General features: G+C 37.8%; 1 protein-coding gene across 1 annotated transcript; it reads left to right on the forward strand.

The window, feature by feature from the left end:
- The first annotated feature begins 9,390 nt into the window (after positions 1 to 9,390).
- Positions 9,391 to 15,127, forward strand: LOC131789079 (ZP domain-containing protein-like). Its single transcript, XM_066170080.1, has 7 exons — positions 9,391 to 9,460; positions 9,538 to 9,623; positions 11,077 to 11,155; positions 11,426 to 11,812; positions 12,444 to 12,663; positions 13,514 to 13,863; positions 14,261 to 15,127. The coding sequence occupies exons 3-7, from the start codon at positions 11,101 to 11,103 to the stop codon at positions 14,425 to 14,427; spliced, it is 1,179 nt and encodes a 392-aa protein (XP_066026177.1). The 5' UTR covers positions 9,391 to 9,460; positions 9,538 to 9,623; positions 11,077 to 11,100; the 3' UTR covers positions 14,428 to 15,127.
- Positions 15,128 to 15,962: the final 835 nt, after the last annotated feature.

A 15,962-nucleotide genomic window follows, 5' to 3' on the forward strand; every position in this document is an offset into this window, starting at 1 on the left:
TGAGTATTAACGCAATGGTTCGAGCAGAATTATTTCTCCCATCTATGCGAGAAATAAGGGGAAAAAAAACCATGTTGATAGACGTGGCCCAAAATTAGCATGCTTGCTATTCTTTTCCATATGCTCAAATTTCTAAAAGAGGGCAGGAATATTATGATTACAGGTAAAATCATTTCCAAGCCATCATGATCTACTTATGTTCAGTTAAAACCTCTCGGAATCCCTGTTTCTCTTTTAGCCGGTTTTCTATCTCACCGTATCCACTGTTGTTACACCTCGCCGGAAATTCTTTTTAGCGATACACAAACGGTTGGAGATTCGGTGTATCACTTTTCAACTTGTCTTAATCCTGCAATCCTTGGCAAATTTGCTATTTCACGTGATTCTTCTCATTTTCCTGCTGAGATTGAGATCATGACATGCACACAGTCGTTCTTGTGCTATTTCCCATGTCGCACCATGGCTCGTCTAAGACAGAAAACCTTAAGACGAGGCCACGTCAAATGTTTTATGTCTCTGAACTGGACTAACGGAGTAAACTTATTTATTATTTTTTCAGATTCAGACACAATCCAAAAAGACAGCGAAAAAACGTTCCCACGACCAAGGTGGTCATCGTGTGAGTGGGCGCCATTGTTGCCATAGCGATAATAGTAGGCTTGGTGGTGATAATGAGGCTCCCTAAAAGTGCTCGTGGGCCCGCTGTGAAATATCCCACCGCTGACCTATCTCAGGTTAATGCAGCCTTCGACGATACAGAAGTCAAAACGTTGAGTGTCAAGTCAATATAAAGTTGATGAAGTTCTATGTGGAATTATTACTCGTAAGAATGTGAAAAGACGAGGGATCTCTTATTTATCAGTTAAATATTTAACAGATGCATTACATTTTCATAAAATCGTTTTAAAACACGAGGAGAGAACTGTTTAACTGTGCGATTAAGTTGAACTACTGTTGATGTAAAATTTTGACTTTGTTTTATCTCTTTTCTCAGAGTTTAGCGGTTTATATTTTGATACCTTTAATTTTGCCGAGCGCCAAGATGAAGCTCCTTACAGACCTCATCCCTATTACACACTTTATATAAAGGAAATCAAAAGCTGCCTTAACTATAATCATGGTCTAATGCTAGCATCCTCTAGAACAACCAACCACAGGGGTCAAACGTCTGCAGATGTGCGAATGTTGTTATGACTAGGTGGCGTGCTTTCCGGCCGTCAGAATTAAGTTTTTCACACGAGTTACGCACAAGAATGTAAGCCGCTAAGTCACGGCGTTTGAAAACCGTATTACTTTATTTAAAAACTGAAAATAGGGTGGTGAATCAACATGATATATACCCGTGCATGAATGAGCTATGTGTTTGAAAAGTCAGGAGTTTTCCCTTTTTCTATTTTTGTTTCTTTTTACAGATTTCCATGAACACTTCAATTTTGCGCGTAAAAATTGAAACTCCGTAAGCTATAGAAGTCAAGATCCACGAGTGTGAATAGGTGTGGTAACAATGTCGAGTCAGAGTAAAATGTTGTCATAAGAGCACACGGCATCTACTGAACCGCATTTTTCCCTCTTTGTTACTTAATGATTGAAATATTTCTCATAAAGGGAGATTTCGAATGTCGCAAACCAGTGTCGTTAATTCCTTAGCGCATGCACATATGCTGATATTTGACCGCTGTGTTGGAACAATCGGGCCCGAGGGTCACATTTAGACTACCTCAGTTAATCTTGGAATGTTTTTTGTTGTTTTTTGACAAGTGGATTGAGTAATTTTTGGGTTGAAAGCTTTCCTTTTTTTACCTTTTCGGGAGAAGACGATCTCACTGTCTTGTGGTTGTAAAATATAATTTATTTTTGTGATTTAAAGGTAAAAAAAATAAAATTATGGCTTTTTTATCTACAATTTAAGTAGACATTTTTAGAGAATACCTTGTCATTGTTAAGTATTCGCTTATTATCAGAACAAGCAAATTGACCTGCAGAGGCAACACGTAACCAAGGCTTACGGATACGTTTGAATAAAACGGAAGCTGTGAACTCACTAGTTAATGAGAGTTGATTGTGAAAGGCCTGCTGTGTTTTAAAAAAAAGTTGTGGAATTTTCATTCATGATATGTATTAACCTTACCACAGCTTGTAATTATTGCGTTTACTGCTGTTCAGTCTATCAAAAAAACAATACAATTTGAAGAAGAATAACAAGTTTTATTTTATTTCACCTCAACAAGTTATCTTGTTTCATTGCACTTGTCTTAAATCCTTGATATTTGTAGTCTTCACTCGGGCCATTTGCCTCTCACAAACCGAAAGAGCTTTTCAATGGCCTCGATACCATGAGGCAGTTGGGAGTACTTCTCCCCTCTGATGGTTATTAGTCCGTAACCAGTTAACTCCCTCCCCCCCCCCCCCCCAGGTTCCCTTGACAGTTCGTCGTTAAAATTTTATAGTCCTGGGTGGAGAGAAGCACTGTGAAAACCAAATGTCTTGCCAAAGAACACACTCTTAAGCCTAGACCCTTTAAACCATCGTCAAACCGCCCCCACCCCTCCCCCCACTAGTATATAGAGTGACTTTGGTTTTTGTTTGTTTGCGTCTTTTATTTGTTTTTTTGTTTTTGTTTTTTTCAACCATTCCCTCAAAGCAGGATTGGTGATCTCTCCTTAAATTCGCCTTGAGTCTCGAAGAAGCTTCGTGCGCCGTTAACAATGGTACGTCGTTGTTAAGACCTCTGCTAAAGTGGTGAGGCCAACGTCCATAATCATGCAATTAATCCTCTAGCTCCTAACAGTAACAACATGTAACTTCTCCCTAAAATATCCATATATCATCCAGCAAACAATCTATGGGAATGCCAAACTTACCAGGTAGAAGTTATTATCTTGATCAAAATTAAATTAATTGGAATTAATTCACAAGGAAATGTGTAGTAGCTGAAGGAGAGAATTAACAATCAGATCTTGGGAATTAACGGGTTCAGAAATGTCTGCTGCCCTAGCTACAAACGGAAAAAAAGACCTTTGCTTAAGTCAGGATCGCCATTTTGAGTAGATTTTTCTTGTTCATGTTGTTCAAACATCGCTGAGATGTAAGTAAATGGCCACATTGCTAAGCGAGATTCAAAGTGGCGGCGTCCGTTGTCGAATAAATAAAACTCACCGAAAGCAGGCAAAGTTTCAAAAACGTCTGGCAGTCTCTAATTTCTCCATGTTTCTGAGCTGTTTTTCTGCGTTTCTAACTTTCGAAAAGCAACATCAATTTCCAATCATTCAAGATCTTCTTGACGAGGGTATAGCTTCTGACAAACTATAACTGTTTTGATGTTTGGTATTACCAACGTACGATCGCGAGTAACACCAAGGGCCTGCTTACACGGAGGTGGGGGACCCCAGGTAGGTGAGGTAACCCGGACAGGTGGGGTAGCCCGCTGGTCCATATAATCTCTTATTTTATCTTGATCACGTTTACATGATAGGTGGGGTGACCCGCCTAAGCGGGTTGCCCGGTCTGCTTGGTAGGGTAACCCTGTCAGCCTGGGTGACAATTTGCCATGTGTACGTCTCAAGGCAGGGTAACATGCCCAGCTGGGATGGCTTCTATGTTACAAAAAGCTCAAATGAGCCAAACAAGAGCTAAACACGCGTGTGTTACAACTTTTTACACTTCCTAACCGTCCCATGCAGAGCTAAAACGTTAAAACACCATTCTTACGTCCTCTTGGCAATGAAACCTCGATAGCAATTTAGTCACGTTTTTACTTTAAACTCAACACTACTCTCACATGTTATGCCCAAGTGAAGACGTTTTACCGTCGGAAACAGGTATCGCATTGAGCTACTGGCGAAAAACTCAGAGGAAAATAAATTACGTTTTTACGGCAACCACACGCCGTCGTAATTACAAGTACGATTACAACCTCGAGAAACTTTAGCCCGGCAACTCGGGGTTGTAAGATTGTATGTAAACGCGGGCTATTTTTCGACCACGGCTAGGCAGGTTGCCTCACCCACCTGGGTTCCCCACATCCACGTAAAAAGGCTCTAAAAAGTCTGCTGAAAGTTCCACAGACCATTTTATCGTCTTCATCAAATTTTCCCTCAGGGTATTACGCACTACACTAGGGGTCAACTTAAGTTCAAGTGTCGAAATTTTCATATGCATCATCTAATTGCCGATGGCCAATGATAGCGTTTGGCACAGTTAACCCTAAAATTCGAAAAAAATGTTAACTTCGGTCAAACTTGAAAGGAAGGCTTAGAAGGAAGTTCATAATATTGGCTTTTTAGTTCCGAGAGCGTTTTACAATATTTTTGAAAATCCCGCCTAAAAATTGATTTTTAATCAATGGAACTCATTAAAAACGGCCTTAGTTACCATTGTTTACACTTTGTTGATTTTGGTTGCTATGGGGCTTACAGATTTGGATTTTTCGAGAAACGATCCAAATTTGTTCTCCCGTAATCCATAAGTCCTATACTCCATGACTTAGTCCAGATTTTTCAGCCCAGAAGCCTTTGCGCGTATTCCGGTCGATTTTCTCACCGAGTATTGCGAGCGAGTGCTGGAGTGTTCATATTGTCAAGGTTGTGTAATTTTAAATTTGTCAATGGAAGTCGAGGGAGAAACCGGTAATAAGAGAAAAGGGAAGTTTAGATCGTGTCGAAGGAAGAAAAGGAAAGGTTTTCACGGGAAAAAAGCGTGGGAAGTGCGAAGGGAAGCTGAGGAAAATGACAGAAATGACACCAGCGTGGAATCACACGTGGAGCCACAACCGAGCACGTCCAAGGCTCAAAGTGAGTACGATGACTTTCTAGACCGTACTGCGCCGAAAAATATGTCGGAATTGAAACTTATGAACAGTTCTTTTGAGAGCTTCGATCGCCAAGAAGCAGTTACCACTCGTTCTCAAAGTAGTTCAGCAGAAATTTGTGTTCATGAGGAGGCACATGGCTTCAAGCTACAAGATGCCAAGCTACTATCAGAGTGCTTTGCTGTATCAGCTATTTGCAGCACAAGTTTCAAACCAGAGACAGATGAAAGAAAGAAAAAGAAAAATCCTCCTAAGAAAAGGAAATCAACAGTAGCTTTGCCTGCTCCATCTTCATCAAGTGGACTTGACATTGTATTTGTTGTATATTTGTTGTATATGTGGAATTTGTAGCTAAAGAAAGAACTGGGCAAAAGTAACCTATTCAAACTAGTCTTTGCCCTATTTGGTTGAGAAAACATTCACACATCAAATGTGGACATGCTAGACCACTTGTATCCATTAAGACTATGCTTAGTGTTTTGTTAGAATCATTTTAGTGCTCTATCATTATGTGTTGAACTTTGTCTTGCATTTTCTTCAATTAGCATTTTTTTACACACTGAGTACTAAAACATGCATAGTTGGTTTGCTATTAACCTATATTATACAAAATTTCCAGGGCTTGTTCCTGGAGTGATGTTCTATGCAATGAATTATAATTTTTTTAATTTGTCACTTTCGATCATTGTTGCTATGGAAACAATTATGCCAAACCTTAAATGGCGAGGATTTTTAACAAACAAAAAGTTAGTAATTCATTGCACAGAGCACTGTGTTTTGATAATTTCCAGCAATTTTTGAGTCAAATAAGTGAATATTCCTTGAGAAATACATGTCTTAAGGCGCAACTTTCTCATTTGTTTATTGGAGTTGCTATGGAAACAACAGGTTGTTGCGACATAGAAAGTACATTTATTGATGCTGCTGTTGATGCAGCTTCCATTTGCCAAGTTTTATTAAGTTTGGTCAATTCTAAAATAAATTATGAATTTTTATCTGATTAGACTGATTTAGGGTTAACTGCCACCATTTTCAAAAATATTGTAAAACGCTCTCGGAACTAAAAAGCCAATATTATGAACTTCCTTCTAAGCCTTCCTTTCAAGTTTGACCGAAGTTAACATTTTTTTCGAATTTTAGGGTTAACTGCCTCCTTAAAAAACACCCTTGAAAAATTCTAGAGAGTTATGTGTATTGTTTCGCGGTCAGGGGTCTTCCAAATATTAATTAAAGGCAAACATCACGAACTATGCGGGCGGTAAAAACAGTACTCACCAGAAAGAATTTAAAAAATCCAAACCTCTTTATCAAATTACCATTTCAAATTGCAGAGTCTAAAAAAGTAATTTCTAAAAGTAAGGTTTAGAAGGCAATTATTTTGAAACTACGTGCCACAACACGCCCTGTCAGACGAAATTGATCGAAGAGACAATCTGTCTCAAGTATTTTTGTTTTGTTTTGTTTATCTTTGTTTTGTTTTATTTTTTCTTTTTCTCTGTTTATGAGTTCTGGGAGAATATTCACTTAAAGTTAGAAGGGACTTGTAGAATTAATAATAGCAAACTTATTCTGAAATACTTTCTACATGATAAACAGCGACAATAAATCCAACGGTCCGATTGACACTATTGAGGCTGAGTATCACAAAGGAGCTGATAGAGCGTTTTAACGAAACAACAAAATTACTCTAACTTAAATCGCGACAAGGGTATCAAGAGCTCGTTGCTTCTAAACGCGCCTGGCCACTATGATCACAAGATTTGTTTTTTGCACTAAAGGAGGTTCCAAATCTGATTTCAGCTAAATCTTTTTTTTCAGCTGAATGGTCGAGGTCATGATTGTGCCTTGAGTTGGCATAGAACACTATTGTTTCGGCACAATAATGTATGTAAGACGCTGTAATATAGATATTGCACTACATGACTCGCTCTACATAACAAGACAAACACTCAGTGAACAAAAGGAAATGTCTAATACATTTGAAGGAAAACCTGAAAAACGAATGCTCTACACATAATTACTTTGTACATTTTGTCAGAGTATTAAATCTGTAATTAAACCAGGGCAAGTTGGAATTCCGTCTGGTGTTGTGTCAAATGTTATGCCTAGTCAACCGTCCGGAAATTACTCTTTTATTTTCGTGTTGGCAACCGCACCTGAAAGAGGCTAGCAGAACTATAAATCAAACTCGAGGAAGCCCTGACAATGATCTACTAATAAAAAACACTTAGAAAGGTGAAGCCTAAGTGAAGCAGTAAACCACAACACAACTAAAAGCCAAGGTCGATGATGCATAATCCTGAAATAGCACCTTTAACCTCAGACCTTATAATTATGCTCACGCTATCAAGTTGGTGTTTAAGAATGACTTTTCGCCATTTAATAGAGAATTCTCGGCCTAAATTGAGGTACTGGTTTCCGGACACTATTTTGATTAATTAAAAAGGTAGGACCACCTCGAATGACTGCTCTTATACTTGATTTTGTTTGTTGTTGATATTTTAACGACACTCAAAAAGCTGCTTCTATCAAATTGATTTCACTCAATTCTGTTTCTCATTTTCATATATTCTTCTAACTTAAGACAAGTGTCTTTAATCTGACTTTAGGTCAAGAAAAGACGCTAAAAGAAAAACACAAACAAGCACCCAAATATGCACTGGAGGTTTGAGAGGTTACTCCGCAGGCACGAAACCGCTATTTTCTAATTATTAATACATAACTGAAATTTCTTAGAAAGAGAGGAGTTTTGAGCCAGTTTGGACAGGTTACTTAACTTGAAAAAAGCAAGATACTTTAGTAAAGAAAGAAAGAGAGGAAGAAGGAAATATGTCATAACAACCAGGTTTATAGTATTCATATTTTGTAGACAACATTAGTTAAAGAACTAATGAGTACTGAATATATTAACATAGTTGTAACAAATTAGCCCTTCAATTCGAAGTAAAGGCCGGCCTTTACTATGTATGTTTGCCTCTTGTAGACTCCACACATGAAAGAACTTGTCGCTAAATATGTTCCCTTTTGTGCACTAACGGTTAAAACCGATTTCGAAATAAGGAGTGACTTATCGTACGATGTCTTCTTGATATGGTTATTAAATCTAAAACAATGGTTCGAGCAGAATTATTTCTCGTATCTATGCGGTGCCCACTGTAAATCACAAAGTCCATTATGTTTTCTTTACGCCTCACAAGCAAAGTGCCTCGCAAACCTTAATCGAGAGCTTGTTCCATGAAAGTTTAAGGTTCTCCGTGATATAGCCATGTCCCTTTTTAACTGAATTTTAACCATGGCGGTATTATAACTGTAGGTCACGTAAGCTTTCTCTTTTGTAAAATCAGATGATCAGTATATCGTTGGAAATGTTGTCCCCTGAGCAGACTTATCTGTAGAAATGCCCTTATATAAATATTTGTCAGTTTCACGTGGGAGATAACCTCCTTAGTGACAAAGATAGTCACTTAAGGCCCGTCATTTACATGAGGCCTAACCCAAACCACAGTTTTACGCAATTAGTGAGCTTCAAGCTTTCTCTAAAGGAACGTTGATTTAATTGACTAAGCGTTAGCCCTGACTAAGGATAACGCTCGAAACGTTAGCCCTTCGTCTCAACTAATCAGGGCTCGTAAAGTTTATTTTTGCGCACGAAACGTAAGAAATAACTTGTAATACCCCCAGTGACGCAGCACCACAGTTTCTTTAGAAACTTCCTCCCTTCCTTTAACTGTAGAAAAATGTGTTTATAAGTATTTGTCAGTTGCAAGTTAGAGATGACCTCTTTCGTGACAAAGCTCAATTACCATTAAATAATCGTCAAACAAAAAAGATTTGTCTGTCGTATCAATTTTCCTTTATGTTGGTATCAGTTAATTACTTGACTATGTTATTCAAAACTAGTTTCAACCTTTATTGTAGTCAGTTTGAACTCCTCGACAAATGCTCTCTTTATTGTGTGAAGGTTAATTGCGGTTCAAAGCTGTTCACGAATTTGGTGCGAAATTTTATTTGTTTTATCGAAGTTTGGTTCGAGTCAGTAGTATGCGTGGAAGGATTCGAGTCGAATCCTTCCACGCATTTTTCGTGTTTTTCCGAAGGAAATGCCTTTGAAATAATTTAGTGACAATTTATATGGAAAAAATCTTAGAAATATCTTGAAGCTTTCCAATCATTCAGGTAATTTCTGCCTTAATTAGCAACAGGGTTAATACTCATCACATAGCAACAGTTACAGTTACGATCCTAACTGGTGGAAAGGTTTGCTCTGGGACTGACAGAGCATTGCAACTGTAATCATCGTCTGCTGTTTCCAAGTGTCGGCGAATATTTAGAAGAAAGAAGATTTAAAAATTAAATTTTGGATCTAAGTTCAACGTGCTTGCATAGAAGATATGTTGAAAATTTTCAGTGTTCTAGAATACTTGCATGAGAGATTCTGCACAATGAATCCAGTTTTGCCCACACGATAAGTTAGATGGATTTGACGTTTATTCATGGTTCAGTTGAGCTTTCAACTGTGAATTACGCATTCATTAGCTTCTTTCTTTTGTTGGTTTTTGTTTTGTGTATTCCGCATTGCGGTGTCGTTTGTTAAGTTCTTAAATAGACACAGGCAAGGGAGAGGTCTTTCAGTTGAGCACCAGTCTCAGAGAGGTAACACGATCATAAAAACATGTATTTCCTTGGAGTTTTATACACAATTTTCATTGTCTTATCTGTTCTATTTCCAGAGAGTACAAAGCCATCTGGTCTCGCGATCACATTATCTACACGCAAGTCTCATTGTGGACCGATTGTGGAGTAAAACTAAGCTTTGGTAAGTAAGAAGGCCAGTGTTAATTTCGTTCTGTGCTCTAGTCGGAAATTTTATTCCAAGCGGTGTTTTCCAACAAAAAATGCAAAGCTGTCCCACGAGTCAGTCAATTCCTAAATTCAACAAAAGAAATTTTGTCAATGTTAAAGTGATGCTTTCCTCGCCAATCAAAGTTTACGAATATTACTCAGAACAGTCAATCTTAGTTGCGATTTCGTATTTCAGAGCTCAGCAAATTCCATCTTGAACGAAAGAAGTAAGACCCTTCATTATTCTATTAATGGAGCTTTTCAAGTTTATCTTGACGTTTGACGAAGCGCAATTATATGCGATCAGGTTGATTTTGCTTCAAACTCGTTTCAAGCTTTAATGTGCATTTTCCCTTTATCGGAGCCAGATACAATCCACTCTACCAGATTTAGTTAAGAATGGCAACTTAATTGTTTTTTATTGAATTGATCTGAAATGAACTTCAGCTAGCAAGCCACCGCTTGTATTCAATCAAGTTTAAGCCTGAATGTTTCGGTCCAATTCTTCAGGCCACACCTCAGCACATGAAGCAGGTTTTTTATTTTCTCGGTTGCATTTTTTAATCAAGTCTTGCTGACTTCTCGAGAAACATTTTGTCGCTTAATTATTTGCATTTCATTGGTTCGGGTTGAAAATTGTCTTTCCGTCCCTCGCAATACCACTATCAATACTCTGCAAGCGCCTTCCACGCTTAGCTGAAGGTTCGATCGTAAATATCTTATTACAGCTTTTCATTACCACCTTTAACATATTCAAGCCAAAAATTAGTGTGCTATTTAACGAAAAGGGCACCTCAAAGGGAAAAAGGACCGGGTTCTAAACCAGCTGAATCTTTCTGTTGAAGTCAAAGCCTATTGTATTCTTGTGACATACATCTGAGAGAATTCATGGCTTTTGCCTGTGGCAAAGTGTTATTTGTACGACACTTCAAACAAACAAACAACAAAACAGTTCTAGAATTCACGACGTGATATTGGCAGTTTCGTTCTCGTAGATGATCACATATAATGCTATTGTGAAATAGTTTCATTCTTAACATAGTTGTAATTCGTTATAAAGGAATTTTTTTAATTAAAACAAGAATCGTGCTCTTAAGAAGTAAGAGTATTATAAATAGAAATCATGTATGCTATGCTTTGAACGATAAAATTTATGTTGTTTTTTTTTTTCGCTATTCTTACAAGCCTCTTTTAAGTTTTTCTTTAAATTTTTATTGCTGATGTTTATCTTCATCTTGCACTTCGTTTTTTATGGGTTATCTTTGTCTGCTTGATATGTTTCTTCTTTGTTCGGCTTTTTTTCTCGTTTCTCTTCCTCTTCAGTTTTTTTCTTCATTCTACTTCACAGCATATCCTTTTACAATAAATCGTTTTCTATTTGCTTGTGATTTTCAATAACGTTTTACAATTCTTATTTGTTGCCACAGATTCACGAGAACCTAATTATCAATATGAAGTGGGCAATTCTTTTGGCGACATTTATGCTTGTTTTACATCAAACTAAAGGTAACGCATCATCTTGATTTTAAAATTATGATAATTATTATTTTTTCCCGAGGACTCCATGAATTGACGATTATATTCAAGCATTACGAAAAGCAATTATGAAATAAGAGAATTTAAATCCGCAATTCCTTGCCGCTTTAATTTGGATTCGTTAACATTTTATCATTGTAAAGTGTCTCTTTTCTCACAGCTACAACTGAATGGAATGTATTATTACCTATCATAAATGAAAGAGTTGGACTCAAAAATTGTTTTTTCACTCCTTCTCAGGTCAGACGACGGCCTCAGTGACTTGTAACCCCGACCACACTGTGAGTATAACGATCTCAGACGTAGATGATGCAAAATTTTGGAACTCAGCAGAGTGGTCCACAGACCCAGGCAATGCAGCATGTGAACCAACAATTGATGGTGTTACTGACACAGTTACCTATACCAACCTACCCCTCCCTGACTGTACTTTTCAGTCAAACCAGAAAGATGAGGAAGTTCAATACATCCTCAAAATCAGCGCTCAAAAGAGTTCAGGTGATGTAGGGGTTACAGGGCAGTTGCGCACTTACGACCACCTGTACTACGTCACGTGTAACTATGATAATACAGGCAGAGCTCAGGGGAGTTTTGTGCCGATCAAGAATCGAGCGGATAACGACACAGGTATGCAGCTCTGGTTAAGATAATCTACATAAGTAACCTTAGTTTGAATTCCTGCGAAGTGGAGATTTCTGAAAAGTGTCTATCAAACCCTTGCCATCGAATGTATTGACCAGCCTTCCTTCAGTGGCTGATGGAAAAAAAGGAACACACAATCCTTTTGTCAAGATATGGTGGATTTGATTTCAATTTGATATAAAAAATAAAGTGGCGGAGAAACATTTATAAGAGCCTGGCATGATTTTGAAAGACAGCCATGCATGTGTACAAAATGCATTCGTATTTTATTTTGTGATTGAGAAAGTTTCACTTCTCATCCTTATCAGTACAGGACTATTAGAGCATGCCGGTCCAAAAAGAGTTGTTATCATCAACTAACCTGAAAAAATGTAGAATTTTTAAAATGTCTTTTTTCGTCGATCAGTAACCTGTAACTGCTACTGGAGTAGCAGTTAGAGATCATTGAAAAGACATCTCAACTACACTTCATTCAGTTTGCTAATCTAGCCTTGTATTTGTCAAAACGAGCAAAATCCTTAAATAATGCAAATGTGTTTGATTAAGTTTTTTCAGATTTCTTTTGTTTGTTTAACTTTTCCTTACTAGCTTTTGTGGTCTCTTGTGTCATTTTTAGAGGACGGAAGTTTCACATTTTCTCTCATGGCGTATGAAGACAGCGTATTTTCTACGCTGGTTAACAACCCTGTTGATCTGGATGTAAATATTTTCTTCATGGGTAAAGTCGAGACTCAAAGCGGTGCCCCAAACCTTGACTTGTACCCAGTGCGATGCTATTCATCAGAAAGCAATGATCCATATGATACTGGTGCTAACTTTACTCTTATTATCAACGGGTAAGAATTTCTGTGATAAAAATTTGCCCGCTAATCATGACTAATATGTAATTACGACAACAATGATGATAACAATCAATATATCAATATTTACTTTATGACATTTTAGACAGAGCAGGACCCACCTCATCGAGGAGCTCCTCAGTGAGGTCCAGCACCCCAAAAAAAGGAAATGTAAAAATATCTGACGAGGCTAAAAATGAAAATCACTTAGAAAGATGTAGATTTGAATATGGTGACAGATATGCATACAAATGTTCAAATGAACCACATCCAAAATTCTAGTTTTAACCGTGATTTATGAGGTAATCGCATCATAACTCAGTTTATTCCAACAGCCAATACTTCTGTGTGTGAACCGTCGTTTAACCCAGTTTGTGTTGAACTGTTTGGTATCATAATTACTACCTGTGGTTCTTAATCTAAGTAAAAGATGGCCGCCAGTGCAGACCCCAGATGGACTGAAACTTAACTTAATTAAAAAGAGTTCTGTCAGAGTTTCTGTTAGACATCGTCAGACTACTGATTAAATACGAGCGAGTAACACTGTTTATTTCTATAAGAAATAAATTTCCCCTTAAATAATGAAACCCATTCACAATTTTTTTCCAGTTTCTTTCTAATAAATGGTAAGCATCCCAAAACCCCTATTAGAACCCACCATTGAAGTTTACGTAAGAAGCTATTCTTGTATGCTGTGTGCCTGGTATCAACTCAGTGACGAACATACAGTCGATGCTATGGATTTACCTGGATCTTGTCCGTTTAGGATAAAATTTGTTAACTCAAAGAGTAAGAGTAATTTTGCTTAGGTTACTTAATTATATCATTTTTTATCATTTCTTCATAGTTGTGGCAGCGATGATGTCAGCCAAGACCTCGACGACACATTGTCATACACTTGTGCAGACAACAGCGTAAATGAAGTATTCTCACTCAGAACTTATCGGTATTTTGGGGCAGATGAAGGAGCTGAAGTTTACATCCACTGTGATTTCAGAGTTTGCTTGGCAGATGTACCCGATACCAAATGTGAATGTCCTGATGATCCCAACACTTGCGTAGGTGATCCTGTTACTGATATTGCACCGGTGAGGCGTAGACGTCGTTCAATCTCCGATTCCGTGGATGAGTCACAGCTTTATCATGTTGTCTACGGTCCGTTCACCTTTAAGCAAGAAGAACTGAACAAAGATGAAGGTAAATGATAATTCACAGGGCCTTTAGCCATAGGACAGGAATTATGTTGGGTGCTTTCCACGTTCTCTGCTAACCAAGACTGGTTTTCCATGATAACTGACCAAGTCAGAAAAAAAAGGCCGCACGGGGCAACTTGTAGAACCTAGAAGATAACTTGAACATGTCAAATATGATAGAAACGGAACGAAATGTAATATCATATATCGTAATGATGAATATAGAAAATTAACAAAGGCTGGATAAGAACCTCTGGAAAGACTATAGAAATTTTCCTTTCATGTATTCCTAGTATCTCTGCCTTTATTGATAGACACGAAAGGTTTAACATTTTAATCTACTTACGCCCTCGCTAGTGTAACTCAATGATTAAACCTGGAATCTATTTGCTTCATTCCAGTTGCACCTAAAGACCAAAAGGAGACCCGCCAGCCTTCCCAGACATTACCGATTGTTGGGGCAGTATGTGGTGTTGTGGCTGTAGCTGTCATCTGCGCCACTGTTTACCTTGTCATTCACTATCGCAGCAAGCGCACGCAAAGTGGAGATCTGCACGTGGTCACCTAAACTCCAAACACAAATAAGTTGTGTTGTGGAAACGCGCAAATATTACGTTTTTTTAATCCAATATCCATTTGAATGGTGTGACATATGAAGCAACTCGATAGGATTAAGTTGAGTTGTGGATGTTGATTAAGACATAAATATTTTTCTTTTTTTCAAACGAATAAATGATTAATCGGCTTTTTTCTTCAGATGATGGTAGGAATCAGAAGTAGTTTTCAAAGCTAATGGAATTAATGTCTTGAATTCAGTGTCAAGGTTGATTTCATTAGCTATAACAGTGAAGTCATTGTACTCCTATATCTGCTTGTCACTCTTATGTGCGCGATCCAGATTAACAACCAGTTTTAATCTCTCATTGTTTCAACACCTTATAAACTTGCACACAAGCCTTATAGACAAAGTTAAGTTCACACACAATTTCAGGTATTGTGAGGAACTTTATTAGGTATGACAAACTTTACACTCTATATGCAGAACAGCAGCGGCAGCGTTGTGATTTTGCTAACACCTATATGAAATCTAACCGAATGCTAGCCATAGTAAGTATACCCAAGTCGCATGCGGGCCTAGTTGCTTTCCCGTTAAACTGGCATAAGCCTTGTCAGTGAGGCATTAGTACTAGTCTAATTTTTACAATCTTTTAGAAATTTTGAGCAGCATCTTAATAAAATATAGGCACCGTCATGAATTTATTATAAAACCTTTGTGTTTTTTTCTTTTTGTGAATATTTGTGTTATAAAGGACAGGATGGCCATCTTTTTTCTCTATCTATTTAATGGAGGGAATTTTCACTTCACTCTCTTGGCATACGCAGACCCATTACTTTCTCCAGTGATTCCCAACGCTGTAAAGCTGGATACTGAAATTGTATTCAACGCGGAGGCTTCGATCCAGAGCCCCACATCCAGTTCACCCCTCTACCCTCTGACTGGCTCGTATTTCATAACCAAGCGAGTTGGATTCGTAAGATTTTTCTTAAGTTAAATCGATTTCTTTGTTATAGCCACCTCAAATGTTCTCTCCCAACTCATTTAGTGTCAAGCTTGTTTTCCGATCACAATTCAGATCAGTTAAGTCGTACTACCCAAACACAGGGGTCAAGAATTGGGCATGTGCAGGGGATTAATTTCGGCTGGCTACGCGCCAATTTCCCGCGTAAGGTTTTTAGGGAGACCTCACAAAACAATTGCTGTCCCGCAAAATGTGCAGAAGAAATTGTAATTTTATCAGTATGTAAAAGTATGTAAAAAAGGAAAACTCGATTCTTTTCAGGCAGAGAGCTTATACGGGATCCTGCGGATTACCATTTTGTTTTAAAATTGTGTCTGCACAAAATAATGCCGGAATCAAATGGCTTCAACGTTTCGCTTTTTCAGCGCAATAATGCGGTAAAGAATTTGATGTGTATGGCATCACAAAGTATTGAAAATTTTTGATGATATGAAAATATTGTTTTTCGCGTTCTATTTTTCAATCAATTTTGCCCTTCAAAGAAAGCCAAGACATTTGATTGACATACAAGTGTTCTCAGCCA

Source organism: Pocillopora verrucosa, chromosome 7 (assembly GCF_036669915.1).
Source record: "Pocillopora verrucosa isolate sample1 chromosome 7, ASM3666991v2, whole genome shotgun sequence".
Lineage (NCBI taxonomy): Eukaryota > Metazoa > Cnidaria > Anthozoa > Scleractinia > Pocilloporidae > Pocillopora > Pocillopora verrucosa.